Source organism: Lichenostomus cassidix, chromosome 10 (genome assembly GCF_008360975.1).
Source record: "Lichenostomus cassidix isolate B80296 chromosome 10, HeHo_3.0, whole genome shotgun sequence".
Classification (NCBI taxonomy): Eukaryota; Metazoa; Chordata; class Aves; order Passeriformes; family Meliphagidae; genus Lichenostomus; species Lichenostomus cassidix.
The window spans coordinates 11,850,833-11,863,796 of NC_139491.1; the positions used below are offsets into that span (position 1 = coordinate 11,850,833).

Genomic DNA, 12,964 nt, shown 5'->3' on the forward strand with positions numbered 1-12,964 from the left:
GTTTTTTACTGAGACTCTCTCTGCCCTGTATATGCTGTTCCTTCCCAGATACAATTGACATCTGTTACTGCTGTGACCACAAGTCACAGATTTCTCAAATATTTCTTGCACTTATCTCAGGGAATTGTCCCTGAGCAGCATTCTTCCCTTAACATAAGGAAGACCATGGAATAAAATAACTTTTTATCCTAAATAATATTAGCTCCTGTTAAAAAATAAATCAAATGCTGATTAGACACACTATTCAGAACCTCACATAATATTTTCTATATAAAACTAGTATAGTGCATTAGTAGCTATACTGACATTGACTATTTTAGACTTTATTTTACCCACCTGGAAGACAACTCTGGATTTCTCAAGCAGGTATGTTCTCATGTTAGCACCAATGATTTGGTAACGCTGATCAAAACTGATTTCAGTGTATTTTCCAAATCGACTGCTGTTATCATTCCGTGTGGTTTTTGCATTGCCCACAGCCTACAAAAATTATCAACTTTAACAATTTGATTTACTTGCCTCTCTCATAAGAATTACTTTGTCAAAACTTGGGTCAGTTACAAGTCTCTAAAATCAAAGGTGCTCAGAGGTCGACCTCAGCATTGAGCTGAGTTATTTAAATTTGGAGGCCCAAAACTGAAGACAAGCCATCAGTCAAATGCTACATAAACTGAAAATTAGACAAAGTATGTCTTTCTACCATAAGGATCCAATTAATAAAAGCAAACAACTTTTTCAATATTGTTATATCATCATCTAATTAGGTAATCAATCAACACTCTGGAGGCAAACCAGCACCTCCAAAGGGTCACTGGTAAATCAGACAGGACCAGGGAGCTCCTGATGCTCACCACCTCTTTCCATCAGCACCATTCAAAGGCTGAACTTCTAATTTAGATATCTACCTCACAGAGATAAAGCATCCCAAAAGATTCCACGTAAAATTACCAAAAGCTCTCAGAATTCTTCCCTTGATGAGTACAGACTTGACAGAGACTCTCCAAAACTCACCTCAGTTATCGGATTGGAAGCCAATACTTTATCCTCCACATGTGCATTGCTGCTTGACTTACTCACTGTGGCAAAGTATCTCATGGTATACCTTGCAGACACAGTCTTTCCAGCTCCTGATTCTCCACTGACTATAATGGACTGATTCTTGTTATTTCTAAAACCAAAGAATCAGAGAGATTGTATCAGACATGTCTAAAGTGCATGTATAAATGTAGGAATTACACATACAAAATGATGTTTGAAATCACAGCTGTGCCCCACTCTCATATATCAGTTACATATTTCACCTATTCTTCTCTTACTCCCCTTCAGCTGCAACCTCTAGGTTGATGTCATTGCTATTCACTGAGCTCAGCCAGTGTTTTACCCCTCAGCAAGAATGAAAATAGTGACGAGTTCTAGAAATTCCTCAGCTGCTTAAGGAAGTCCTTCTCCTCCTCTAGTTCAGCTACATGTTCAAAGGCATTCCTAATAGCCAGTGGCACACACACAGTTAAATTAAATGACAATTAACCCTTCAAGAATTATTTATGGACATTAAATAACATACTGAACCTTGCCATTTGCTTGTATGCTTCTTCTGCCACAGCAAATATGTGTGGATCCATGTCCCCCATGTTTTGCCCACTGTATGCATGGATAATGGCATCTCCATATATTGGCAACTGCTTATAGGGGTTTATTGCAACCAAAATTATTCCTACAACCAAGTGAACAAAACAAAAATAAAACACAGGTTAGTTACATGAAATGCCTGGTTTTGGCAGTGACAGTTAAAATAATACAAAGTAGATGTATTTTCTAGGTAGAAAATACTGATGAACAAACAAGTCTATACTCATATATAAAACCAGGTAACATGAATTAAAGTACACTTCAGGAAAACATTACACACATCATATTGCAAACTGAACCAAGATTAATGCTTTTTTAAAAAAACCCTTAATTTTACTTAGCTTACCACTATATGTGTAGATAAGTTTAGACTCCACAAAACGAATTTTCAGATTGTGTAGAACAGCAGGTTCGTGGAGGTAACTGAGTGCAGTGAGATCATTTTCACCAACAAGTATGTCAGGATTTCGCAGTGGTGGCAAAGCAGCTGGATCAACAGGGTAGTTCAGTTCCTGTCAACAGAAGTTACTTGAAAAATCATAAAATGCATTATGTTTGCATAAACAGAAATTCATCTTCTACCTCTACATGAAGTTACAGAGTTGATGGAGCCCTGTCTCATCTTCTATTTCTTTGATTCCATACATCCCACTGAACTGGGGGGACTTGGAGCTGTTCGTTGCTTATGAAAAAGGAAGCCTCATTCTCTTTATTTACAATATTTTGTACTGAAATCTCTAAAATGGGAAATGTGTTTAGCTCTCTAAACATATGCATATTTCAAGTACAGAGGAGAATGAGAGATCAGCTGCAACTGAAGGAAAGCAAAGACCTGGCTGGAACTAAAGTCAGCTCTGTAACTACCCTTACTTGCAACCCTTCCATCTTCTTTACAGAGAGTTTAAAACTCACTTCTGGTTCTTTCAACAAATCCATTTAATCATGCCTTTAATACTTGTCTTTATGGAACAGGAATGCAGAAATACAGAAATGCTTTCAAAGTATTAAATCTGCAAAGAACTTGGATACTAAAATTAACAGATCTTACATAAAGCAGCAACAAAAGCACCAGCTGGTTCTGCGAGAGAGAACTATGCCTGCCCTGCACTTCTGATTTGCTTCAACTAAAGATGAGTTTCAGGGCTTGTTTCAAAAGTGATCCTTGACATATGTTCTCCATACTAATGTTATACTCCCTCATTTTTGGGTAGCAGATGTGTACTGTACGAATTTCAATATGATTAAAAAAAGGAAATATGTGTGTGTTTTTTAGATCCCATAATGGTGAGTCCTGTGTTTCTACATAAACATATCTCAGCAAACCCCACAATAATTCAGGCTTTTCTCCTTACAGTTCCATCTTCTAATTGCACATGGAGAAAACGGTCTCCAGCTTTGTAGTTTTTGGTGATCTCTGCAGACTGCCAAACTTCTTCATTATCAGGGATCCAAACTCTATTGTACTGCAACAGAAAAACAAGACAATAATTAGCTTAGCTACTACCATAATACTAGACTAGCAGGAAAAAATATCTTTCAAATATCAAGTGCAACCCAAAAGCTGAACTGGATGCAGGGACTTTCGGGGATTATTATTAGCTCTGTACAGCAGGATATATTTTTTGTGGTTTTGTTATTTTTAATGAAAGTACAAAAAAAGAAAGCAGACTCATTAATTTCAGACATGCATATTCTGCTCCTGTTCAGTGCAGGGTCTGCAGAACAGCACAGCATGCAGGAAGGTGAACAAGGGCCAGACTGCTGCCAGATACACTTAAGGGAAAGACCTGGTTTCTAGAAGATTTCAAAAAAGCAAGTTCCAGACAAAGCATCTCATTTACCAGAATTCAGATAATCACTTCCCTGAATTCAAGTACAGGACACCAAACTCGCAATGCATTTTGCCATGGGCACACTGTCATACCCAAGAAGTTCCCTTCTGCACAGTTCCCTTTCTTTTAATGGGACTGAAGTGCAACCTCCAAACATCTTTCCCTGCTCTAGGGAGGATGACTGCTGGCAGGTTTCAAAGACTACTGGCAGGTTTCTTTCTTTGCCAGCAATCAACTGGCTTAGTTTAGCTCCATCCCAGCAAGGTATCCCTAACCTTCTGAAGCATAAATACTTGGAAGAAAATATTTGAATGTAAGTTATGCTGTTTGAACCATTTAGTCTCCTATGCTGAAGTTAAAATGATGAAGCAAAAGCAACTTCGTTAAATGCTCTGCCTGAGAGGCTACAGGAAACAACATTCCTTAAAAGGACATAACAGAGCTGGAAACCTCAGGGAATTACTTTACTGATATGGAGTGTGTCCTTCTCACCTTGACAGGGTTGGACAATGCAACATCATCTGTCCCTACTTACACAAGAAACTGTGATGTATACTCTTCCAGCATCTTTCTGTTTTGATAGCCAGAACCCTTCCTTTAATTCCTTCACCCTAGCTATATTCATGGTCAGTTGAAACAAGCTGTTTAAATAAACCTGTGAGAACTGCTGCAGCTGCTTACTTGAAAAATTGACATTAGTCATGATTTCATGGAGTGCTAGCAGACCCACAGATACCTTGGGGAGCTGTATTCCTTCTCATTTTGGTGCTGCAACTGCTGGTTTTGGCACAAATTACTTTTTCCCCCTCTAATTTGGAAGAAGCCTTAGAAGCTCCAATAGTTCCCCAGAACATGAGGGTCTCTGCCCCAAGAACCTCACAGAACCATGGTGGGTGCCTACAAAGGTCCCTACAAACTGCACTGTACAGCCATAGCTTCCTTAATTCTAACCCCCAAGGATCAACAGCAAACAATTCAGGGTAAGAGGGACTTGGACAAGAACATCCTGTGAGTTAGTCTGTGTTGCTCAGTGACTTCTCCAGTTTTCAGTATCTCTAAGGACAGAGATTGACCTTTCTAGAGACACCAACCTGCTGCACATCAGGGCATGAACACCCTGCTGCACATCAGGGCATGAACTCCCTGCTGCACATCAGGGCATGAACTCCCTGCTGCACATCAGGGCATGAACAATGATGACCATTGAAACCTCTTTGCTGGTGCTTTCAGCAGGATGGCATTTCTCACACAATATCCAAAATCACAAAGGTATTTTCTAAACAGCTCCAAACCACTATAATAGCAATGTTTTCATCTCTCTGACAGAGGGGACAAAAGCCCAGCTCCACAAGTATCTATTTAACGGCCACATGAAAGATATGGCAAAATTAGCTTTACTTTTCAGTTTTCCATGTGTATCTAACTATAAATTGTTATTTGTTATCATTCCTATACTATGCTGATCTCCTGGCTTACAAAGAGCTCTTGTTAAATTGAATTCTTTGTTTGCTGTTATTCTGTGTGAGTTAGAATATCACCACCAAACAGCCTCAGGGGCACAAAGCTTGTTCCCATGTAAAAAAATCAACTGCACTAGGTCAAGGACGACAAAGGGAGGGAGAAGAATGTGATAAAAGCACTGATTCTTCAGGAATGGCCCCTGGAGTTGCAGGAACTGGCAAATGCACCAGCCTAGAGAGTTGGCTGTCTCCAAACCCTGCCTCGCAGGTAAACAGACGGCAGTTTGCTCATTTCCGTGTCAGGTTACACCCGCACTCCTTCCCCCTCCACCTGCCTGACATTATTCCTGAGAAAACTTCTTCCAGTGGCACCAGCACCAGGACCCAGCAGCCCTGCAGCACCAGGCCCAGTGCGAGCAGCTGCTGTTCAACAGATGAGAGACACAGGCTAATAAATCACCTACATACCCATGTTGGTTTTGTTATTTAAAGCTAAGCAAACAAGTGATACGTCACAACACTCCGGTGACTACAGGAGAAGTGGGAAAAGTTGTGCAAAAGTTTCAGCAGGCGCATTAAGGAGGAAGAATCTTTGTTTCGGGGCCAAACACACATTCTCTGCCACACACATTCAATATTTGCCCAGCAGGACGCGCGGCGCTCCGAGCGCGGGGAAGGGCGGCTAATCCTTCAGGTTGCCTAATCACTGGCTGGAACAGCGGGAGCTGCTCCTGGAAGCCTAGAGGCTCAGAAAAGGAGAGTTTCTCTCAAGGTGTCTCCCCACGGTGCCCTGTGCTGTGTGCCCGCTGCCGCTCCCCGCGCTGTCCCGCACGGGCAGCTCCGCGCTCTGACCGCCAACCGCGGGCGCACCGAGCGCTCCGGCGCAGGTCGGCTCGGCTCGGCTCGGCTCGGCTCGGCTCGGCTCGGCTCGGCACGGCCCCAGCCCCGCAACCTCCCAGCCCCGCTCACCTGCGTGTAGAGCTCGGCCAGCGCCATGGGGACACGGCCGCGGCACGGAGCAGCCGCCGCAGGTTCCTCAGGTGGCCGCGGTCCGGCCGGCCCGCCCCGGGGCGTGGGGAACAGCCCTGCCCGCTCCCCGCCCGGCTCGGCCCTGCCCCGCTGACCGCAGCGCCGGCAGAGCGCAGAGCAGCATCCCGGTCCGTTCGGGCAGCCGAGCTCCCTGTTACCGCTGGGATACACCTTGGGGCAGCGGGAATGATGGGGGCTCCAGGGAGCAGCCCTGACCCAGCAGAGAAAACCAACAGAAACATTAATCACCTCCCTGCAAAGCACTGTAAAGGAGTTTCTGTAACAAACTCAAGATAAAAATTAACTCTGAATGCATTTAGTAGGCTTAAGGCACTAAATGGTAATACATTTAAATATTCTTTATGAGGAAGATTTTAATAACCACAAAGTGCCCAAGTTTTGGCAGGTGGATACCAAACCAGAGACCCCAGCCCTCCCCACCTGCACAAGGAGCTCTCATGGCACACAAGGTAATGGTTTAGTGGTTACTGAAATTTTATTTCAGGAATAGTTAATATCAGGTGACAATATATCTGAACAGAAACAGCCGAACAAAGTATTTTCCCATAAGCACAGTGGTTTATGGCACACTGCTGCTATCTGGGTGTGTATTTACACATCCTCAGATTTTAACCAACTCCCTTGGCAGTCAACAGCAAGCCTGCCATGGAGGCAGAGGGAAGGAAGGAACACTGTGACCATCTGGGGTCTATGCCAGCACACAGCTCATGAGCCACCAACCGACCAACCAACCAAAAAAATCCGAAACAAACTGTACAGTTGTACTTTTATTTGGACATTTTCCAGTGATAGCTATTAGGCTACAGTTTTTATGATGCATACATTTACTAAGTACAACATCAGACACTACAACAGATCAGAGCTCAGGTAATTCTGACAATGTTTTTTGTTTTTCATCTATGTACTGTAGTGGCATCAGGTGAAAACCTATGTTTAAAGGCTTTTACTCATCACATGAAGTATCAGCATCTTAAAAAACCCAAGTGTTTACTCATAGTTTTAGTATGGTATTTGAAATGTGTTCAGTTTAAATCACAAATTACATATAGACCTTCAGATTGCAATTGCTGGTGTTTCCAAGTTGGGAACAAAAGTTGCTGGATATCAATCCACTTTCAACAATGAGGTTGATGCTACTTTTTTCTGTGATAGAATAGATTAATCTCATTTAATGGACTTTAAGCACTTTTATGTTCCATCCCAGTTTGAACTGTGAGAAGCAATTTTTCAAAATTTGGATAGAAGACTGTGTCCTAAACATCAGAATAAAATGATCACTGGAATAAAAATACACCAAACTGAATGAGGTAATTATTGTGCAAAATCTGTAGAATAACTGTATATATTTCTAAGGGGTCTTTGACAAGTATTTTTCCAGCATCTGATAGAATCTATCATCTCAGTAGATAATAAATTAAAATATAAAAGATATGTCCACATTAAAAGAGCATAACAATGATTCAAAGGAAAAAAGAAGTTTTCAAAATAATTCTGCATTATATTCCATGATTAAAGAGATTTTTAGTCCTATGGTGAAAGTTATATTATACACTCACACTAAAGTTTTACCTCTGAAAAGTGCATGTAAAATACTGCCATGTAAAATGTTAGATGAATTACCAACTACACATCTATTCCAACTCAAAAATATTTTCCTTTAAAACATGTCAAGCAGCATATACTTTTAATGTGATATAAAAGAAATACCTGTCGAACCACTGAGTTTAAGGATGATACCTATAAATTACTAAACACTACTTTTTTTAAGGAAACAATACAATAAGGCTTTTTACAGGTAAACAAACTTTAAAAATAAACAAAAATACATTTAGGCATACATTTTAAACACTAACGCTTAGGTAATGGATACATTTCCTGATCTGCAGTATGAACATACTGTAATGCCAATTGTTTGCTTTTCAATAGGAGAAAGAAATTGGTAGGTCAGCATGTTCTCATGTGTTTTCTTTCCTAACCTTGTTACTGGATGTGAAGGCTTTGCCATTACATTCTCACAAGTACAGTACCCCTGACAGTCTGAAAATGACCTTACACCTTATCTGGAGCCACTTCACAGCAGCCAGAGCTTCAGAAATCAAGTAACATTTGAAAAAGGAGTGTTTGGTATATGGTGCAGAGGAAAACAATCCAAATCATTTAGCAAAGATCACTCAGAACTTAATTACAATGCAGTATTAGGTTCTTGGAAGTACAGGCATGATCCATCAAATGTAGTATGGGCCATTTGAATATAAGGTGACAGGAGCATCTTAAAATGATCCTGACAAAGGTTATGTTGTCTTTACTTCCAGTTTTAGCTACCATACAAACGGCATGTCTGCCTCTCAAGTAAAACAAAACTGAAATGTTTCAGTCTGCTTAACAGCAAATCTTTTCTCTGTGAATTTGCAGGCAAACAGAGGAGCACCACATAGTCTAATAGTGTACCTCTAGGTTATTTATCAATATTGTAAAATAAATTAATGTTAACACTAAGATGCAGATTATTATAATACATTAAAAATATTGCACAGTGCAACTGAGCAATGTGTGTGGCTTTATTTTTACATGTATATTTGAGCCACACACCACAGAACTGGAACCTTAAGGAAGGTTTCCACGCTTATGCCTCACATTGTGAAACGTGAATTTTACATAGCAGATCCAAGATATGTGAGACAGAAAAACCTTTCCAGTAACAATATCCAAAATAACTCAGTTTCTCATTATGCACTCTGGATTTCCAACCATTAAATCAGTATGAATCATAGTCAAGTGACAGCATCATAGTCAAAACCTACTTAACTTTCTTGTTAGTCAACCTTTCTAAGAATGAGAGCCTTGGGCTACTGCAGAAATATCCTATTAGAGTTTTTCCTCTCATATTCCAGTGTGAAAGAAGACTTTTTCCTGTTTTGGCTTTTTTTTTTAAGTGGCAAGAAATCAAAAGAGATTATACTCAAAATACACATTGTCATCTCTGGGGTCTACAAACAAAGAACAGCATTAGACAAACTCTATAATGTAAATAAATACTAAAATCATTACTGACTTCTGATCATTTGCTTCAAGATTCTGTATTTTTAGCTAACTACTTTTAAAAATAACATATAATTTCCAGTGTGCTACTTGTGCTTAGTTACCATTGTCCCCTACAGATGTTATTTGATACAATGTGCAAAAACCCAGTTAAAATAACAGACTGCAACAGACTAAATAAGGTTGACAACAAAAAATGAAGTATCTTATTTTTAGTGCTTAGTATGATACTGTCATACATTTAAAACAACAGAATATGCAGCAGCGATTTAGTTTGCCTGGTAAACCACAGTTCTAACAAATGAACACCTAAGTTAGAGCATATAGTCAGCTATAAGACTTATCACTACAGTTTATGTCAAACTGACATAAATGAGGAAGTGGTTTAAGAAATAATTTTATATATTGCCAGTTTGTGTTTTTCCATTCCAGTTTTTACAAATTAAATGTAACAGGCTCCCAAGTGACTGTGTGTTCTACTACAAAATGCCTCACTTTCAAGTCTTCCATCTCCAGGACTGTGACTATTGGTCCCCACCTACGAGAAGATTACATACGGATTTTAATTTACACTATTTAAATATGTTACTAAAGATCTAAAAATGTCTCTAGACAGCTGAAGACACTTTTTTTTTTTTGTCCAAGCCCGATTTCCATACTCTGCAAATGTATGAATCAGTGATGTCCTCATAAATGCAATGACCGAGCACAAGTGCACATCTTTCTAAGAGCCTTCAGCCTGTGGTGCTGCTGTGCAGTTTTCCAGCTACGTCAACTACAGACCTGGGCTTATGTAGGCTTTTGTTCAGAAAACGTGGGTTTAGTGGCTCGCTATGCTTAACAGGTAAAGATATCAGGCAACCAGTTCTCCACCTAACACTGACGGGACATCCTTGGCATCAGACACGTGAGATGAAGCCCAGGCCCAAGCTGGCTGGGATCTGAATGGTTTCTAGAGCCAGGGAGGATGGATTGAACGGAAAAGTGACAGGAAAGATGTGTTTGGCATCCATGAGCAACTGAGGAGAGTCCTTCCTGTCTCGCAGACGCACCTGCAAAGATAAGAAAGTGATGCCATCATCACCTGACTGATAATGATCCCCTTGCAAAGATGATCTGAGCTTACAGAAGTATGTGTGCAATCACACACTCTGTGCTACCCTGAGCTGACTCATTTACAACAACTGTGCCATTGAACTGGAGTTACTTTTACCAGCTTTGGTTCTGCACATCTCCCCTTACAATGCAATCTGAAAATATTTAGATTCTCTGCAAAAGGAAGATTTTGCCCAGTATCTGGTAACTGTCTTTTCAATATGTGGAATTATAGTTTTATCTCAGTTCTACCTTCCCAATCTCCCTTATCCTGCTATAATGAAATTCAACTTCAGACGAGAAAGTTCACGCTTGTTTCTTTTATTTTGCTCTACTGGCTGCCTCTCTTTAGAGTTTTCAAAACTGTTCATTTTCACCAATATATACAAAAAATAGAAAGTTTAAATTAAGAACTCTGGTATGGATACAGGCCTCAGTTTTCAAAGCACAGAACTTCACATGCAGACAGAGGTCTGAGTAAAGTAAATTTGCATATCTAAATCTAACTGCTTGAAAAGCTGTCATACAAGTGTGTTTACATACACAGAGATGTATAAGCACAAAAACCTCTCACCTTCTGAAAACCTCATACATACTGACAGGGAAACTAACACTTTCATGTAAGTCTGGAGGCAGTAACTTGTAATTGCTTAAAATTTTAAGGCAGACTTTACCTTTTCCGCACAGTGAAACAATGATAGCTAAAAACCATAGTTTAATTCATATTCTTGAGTGTATTTCAGGATGCAAGCTATTTTGGTTGCTCAGAGGTTTTCTTAGGAATAGTCAAATGGTTTTTGATGGAAAGATATAGACATACCTGTATTGTACGTATAAATGACACCAAGACTCTCTCTTCAAACTCGTTAACTGGAGTATACAAATTCAGAACTTTTACAATCTGTAAAGAAAGACAACCACCTTAGGATCATGTTACTGATCAATCAACAGATGAATCCATGGTTACTAAAAACATAATTTTTAAATTAGCAATTTAAAGTAGAAAATGATTTACAAGTATCTGTTATGTTTTGTTTTATTGATTCATACAGAATTCCATCACTTGCTCAATGCTCTGTTATATGACTGCCTCCTTCAGAACATGTGTTCTTTGGTGGTAGTAACTTTAAATTTCTATAAATGTGTGGAAAATACCAAATCATGGAAAAATTGCATGAGAAGTAACTGATTGTACTGCTGCCCAACCCCAGAAACATAATGTATTTCTCACCCTAATTTTGACCCTGTCTTCTGCAGACATGACCTTCTGTGGTCTTACACCTTTACTGTTTTTCAAGAGCGCAAGCTATTTTTCTAAAAATAGAGCTAAAACCACCAAAGGAAACAATTGCATAACAAAGACTGTAAATAATAATAAGGGTTAGACTTGTCAAACCTATTAGACATTCTCTTAGTTTTATTATCGTTCCCCTTTTCAGGAAACCAAATCACTTTGTTAGAAAGTTAAAATGCTTACAGCACATGGAATTCTAACTTACTCAGTAGAAAACTAAGTGATTTCCCAGTAATGTGAATTACTGAATTAAAATGGCTATATCAATGCAACTGCTAGTGCTAACACAACTGTGAAAGAAACAGAGAAATTTCTTCCTTTTCCTAGTGAGAATTGTTCAGTAAACACCAAAGACGCTTGGGTCCATTTATTCCTGTATAAGCTCTATGCAAATGCAGCATGGTTTGAAGAAAATGTGCAGCTTATCTGTACAAAATCTGAGCTTTCATAAACAGGGGTCTGTTTACTGAGATCCACTTGGTTCAGCCTTTGAGGCTAATGGGTACAGTAACTGAACACTTTTGTTTGCAGACTCAGAGACAACAGCTCTGTTAGAATTGTCCATTAACTTGGCTGGACACCAACTCTGATGGAAGAAAGATAATTTCCTACTATCCTAGGCATCCTGCAGTACAGAGATGTCTTTGAAAACTTTTCTCTAAGGATTTCCACAAACTGAGAGACTGTGTCTAGCACTGCAGCCTGCACAATCTATGGAGCTTCCTCTCATTTGTTCAAAACTTATCTCCAACAACAGACTCAAAAGGGTCTGGTCCTCTTGTCACCCCTCCAACTTCATCTGTTTTCGTTGTACTAATGCAAAACGAAGTGAGAAAGCTCCAATTCATGTGTGACAGCAGTGCTGGCAGGGATAGCAAACACCAAGAGAGCAGAGAGCTGCTCAGGAGGGACAGCAGGACACACAATGAGAGTTTGCTCACCTGGGCAGTAGTCAGTGCATTGCACATTGAACAAATGGCTTCTGCATCTTCATCTGTTTTCTTTTTTACTTGCAACAACTGAGCAGCCTGGATGAGTGGTTCCAGGGTTTCCTTAGCCCCACTATTCATCAAGTTTTTATCACGTAGCCATTCTTCCAGTTGACTCACATTGTATCTGTACAAAGAGGTAGGAGTATCAAGAATATTAATGCTTGGTTATGGCTAAATAGAAAGCATGTACAATTTCTCTTTCCCAGTGCTGCTTCACTGTCCTTACATGTTTTTCCTTTTGGTTGTTTTGTCTTCACATTTGTTTGCTTTTGATTTAGGCAGGAATTTTGATTTTCATAACAGTCAGAAACTATGGTCAAAGATTTCTACTAACCAGGTTTTCCCATTTGTTTCTGTTACTATTAATTGCATGAATGTGATAAGTAAAACAAGAAAGGCCAATGAGATTTCATCCATGTTAAAGTACAGTGAGGCTTTGGAAGGTAACTTGAGGGACTGGAATAAATTTCCTGACATATGCCAGTAGAATCCATTGGGCAACTGATGTGAAAAGCAGATGATTCAGATGGCTTTACCTCAGAATGCAGCAAACTAGCATGGACAAAGAGGTAC

The 12,964-nt window shown here is 39.8% G+C and overlaps 2 protein-coding genes across 10 annotated transcripts in view; both read right to left on the bottom strand.

The window, feature by feature from the left end:
- MYO5C (myosin VC) overlaps positions 1-5,975 on the bottom strand; it is a 33,423-nt gene extending 27,448 nt beyond the window's left edge. For both annotated transcript variants that reach the window (XM_085070652.1, XM_085070653.1), the window contains exons 1-6: positions 5,891-5,975; positions 2,982-3,092; positions 1,976-2,141; positions 1,570-1,714; positions 1,012-1,168; positions 337-480 (exon numbers count right to left, since the gene is read on the bottom strand). In XM_085070652.1, coding sequence (XP_084926778.1) covers positions 337-480; positions 1,012-1,168; positions 1,570-1,714; positions 1,976-2,141; positions 2,982-3,092; positions 5,891-5,917 — 750 coding nt within the window. In that variant the 5' untranslated portion in view covers positions 5,918-5,975. The remainder of the gene's footprint in view (positions 1-336; positions 481-1,011; positions 1,169-1,569; positions 1,715-1,975; positions 2,142-2,981; positions 3,093-5,890) is intronic.
- A 446-nt stretch (positions 5,976-6,421) lies between these two features.
- Positions 6,422-12,964, bottom strand: part of MYO5A (myosin VA) — a 97,821-nt gene continuing 91,278 nt past the window's right edge. For all 8 annotated transcript variants that reach the window (XM_085070661.1, XM_085070660.1, XM_085070657.1 and 5 more), the window contains 3 exons: positions 12,341-12,515; positions 10,926-11,006; positions 6,422-10,062 (listed from right to left, as the gene is read on the bottom strand). In XM_085070661.1, the coding sequence (XP_084926787.1) occupies positions 9,910-10,062; positions 10,926-11,006; positions 12,341-12,515 (409 nt within the window). In that variant the 3' untranslated portion in view covers positions 6,422-9,909. The remainder of the gene's footprint in view (positions 10,063-10,925; positions 11,007-12,340; positions 12,516-12,964) is intronic.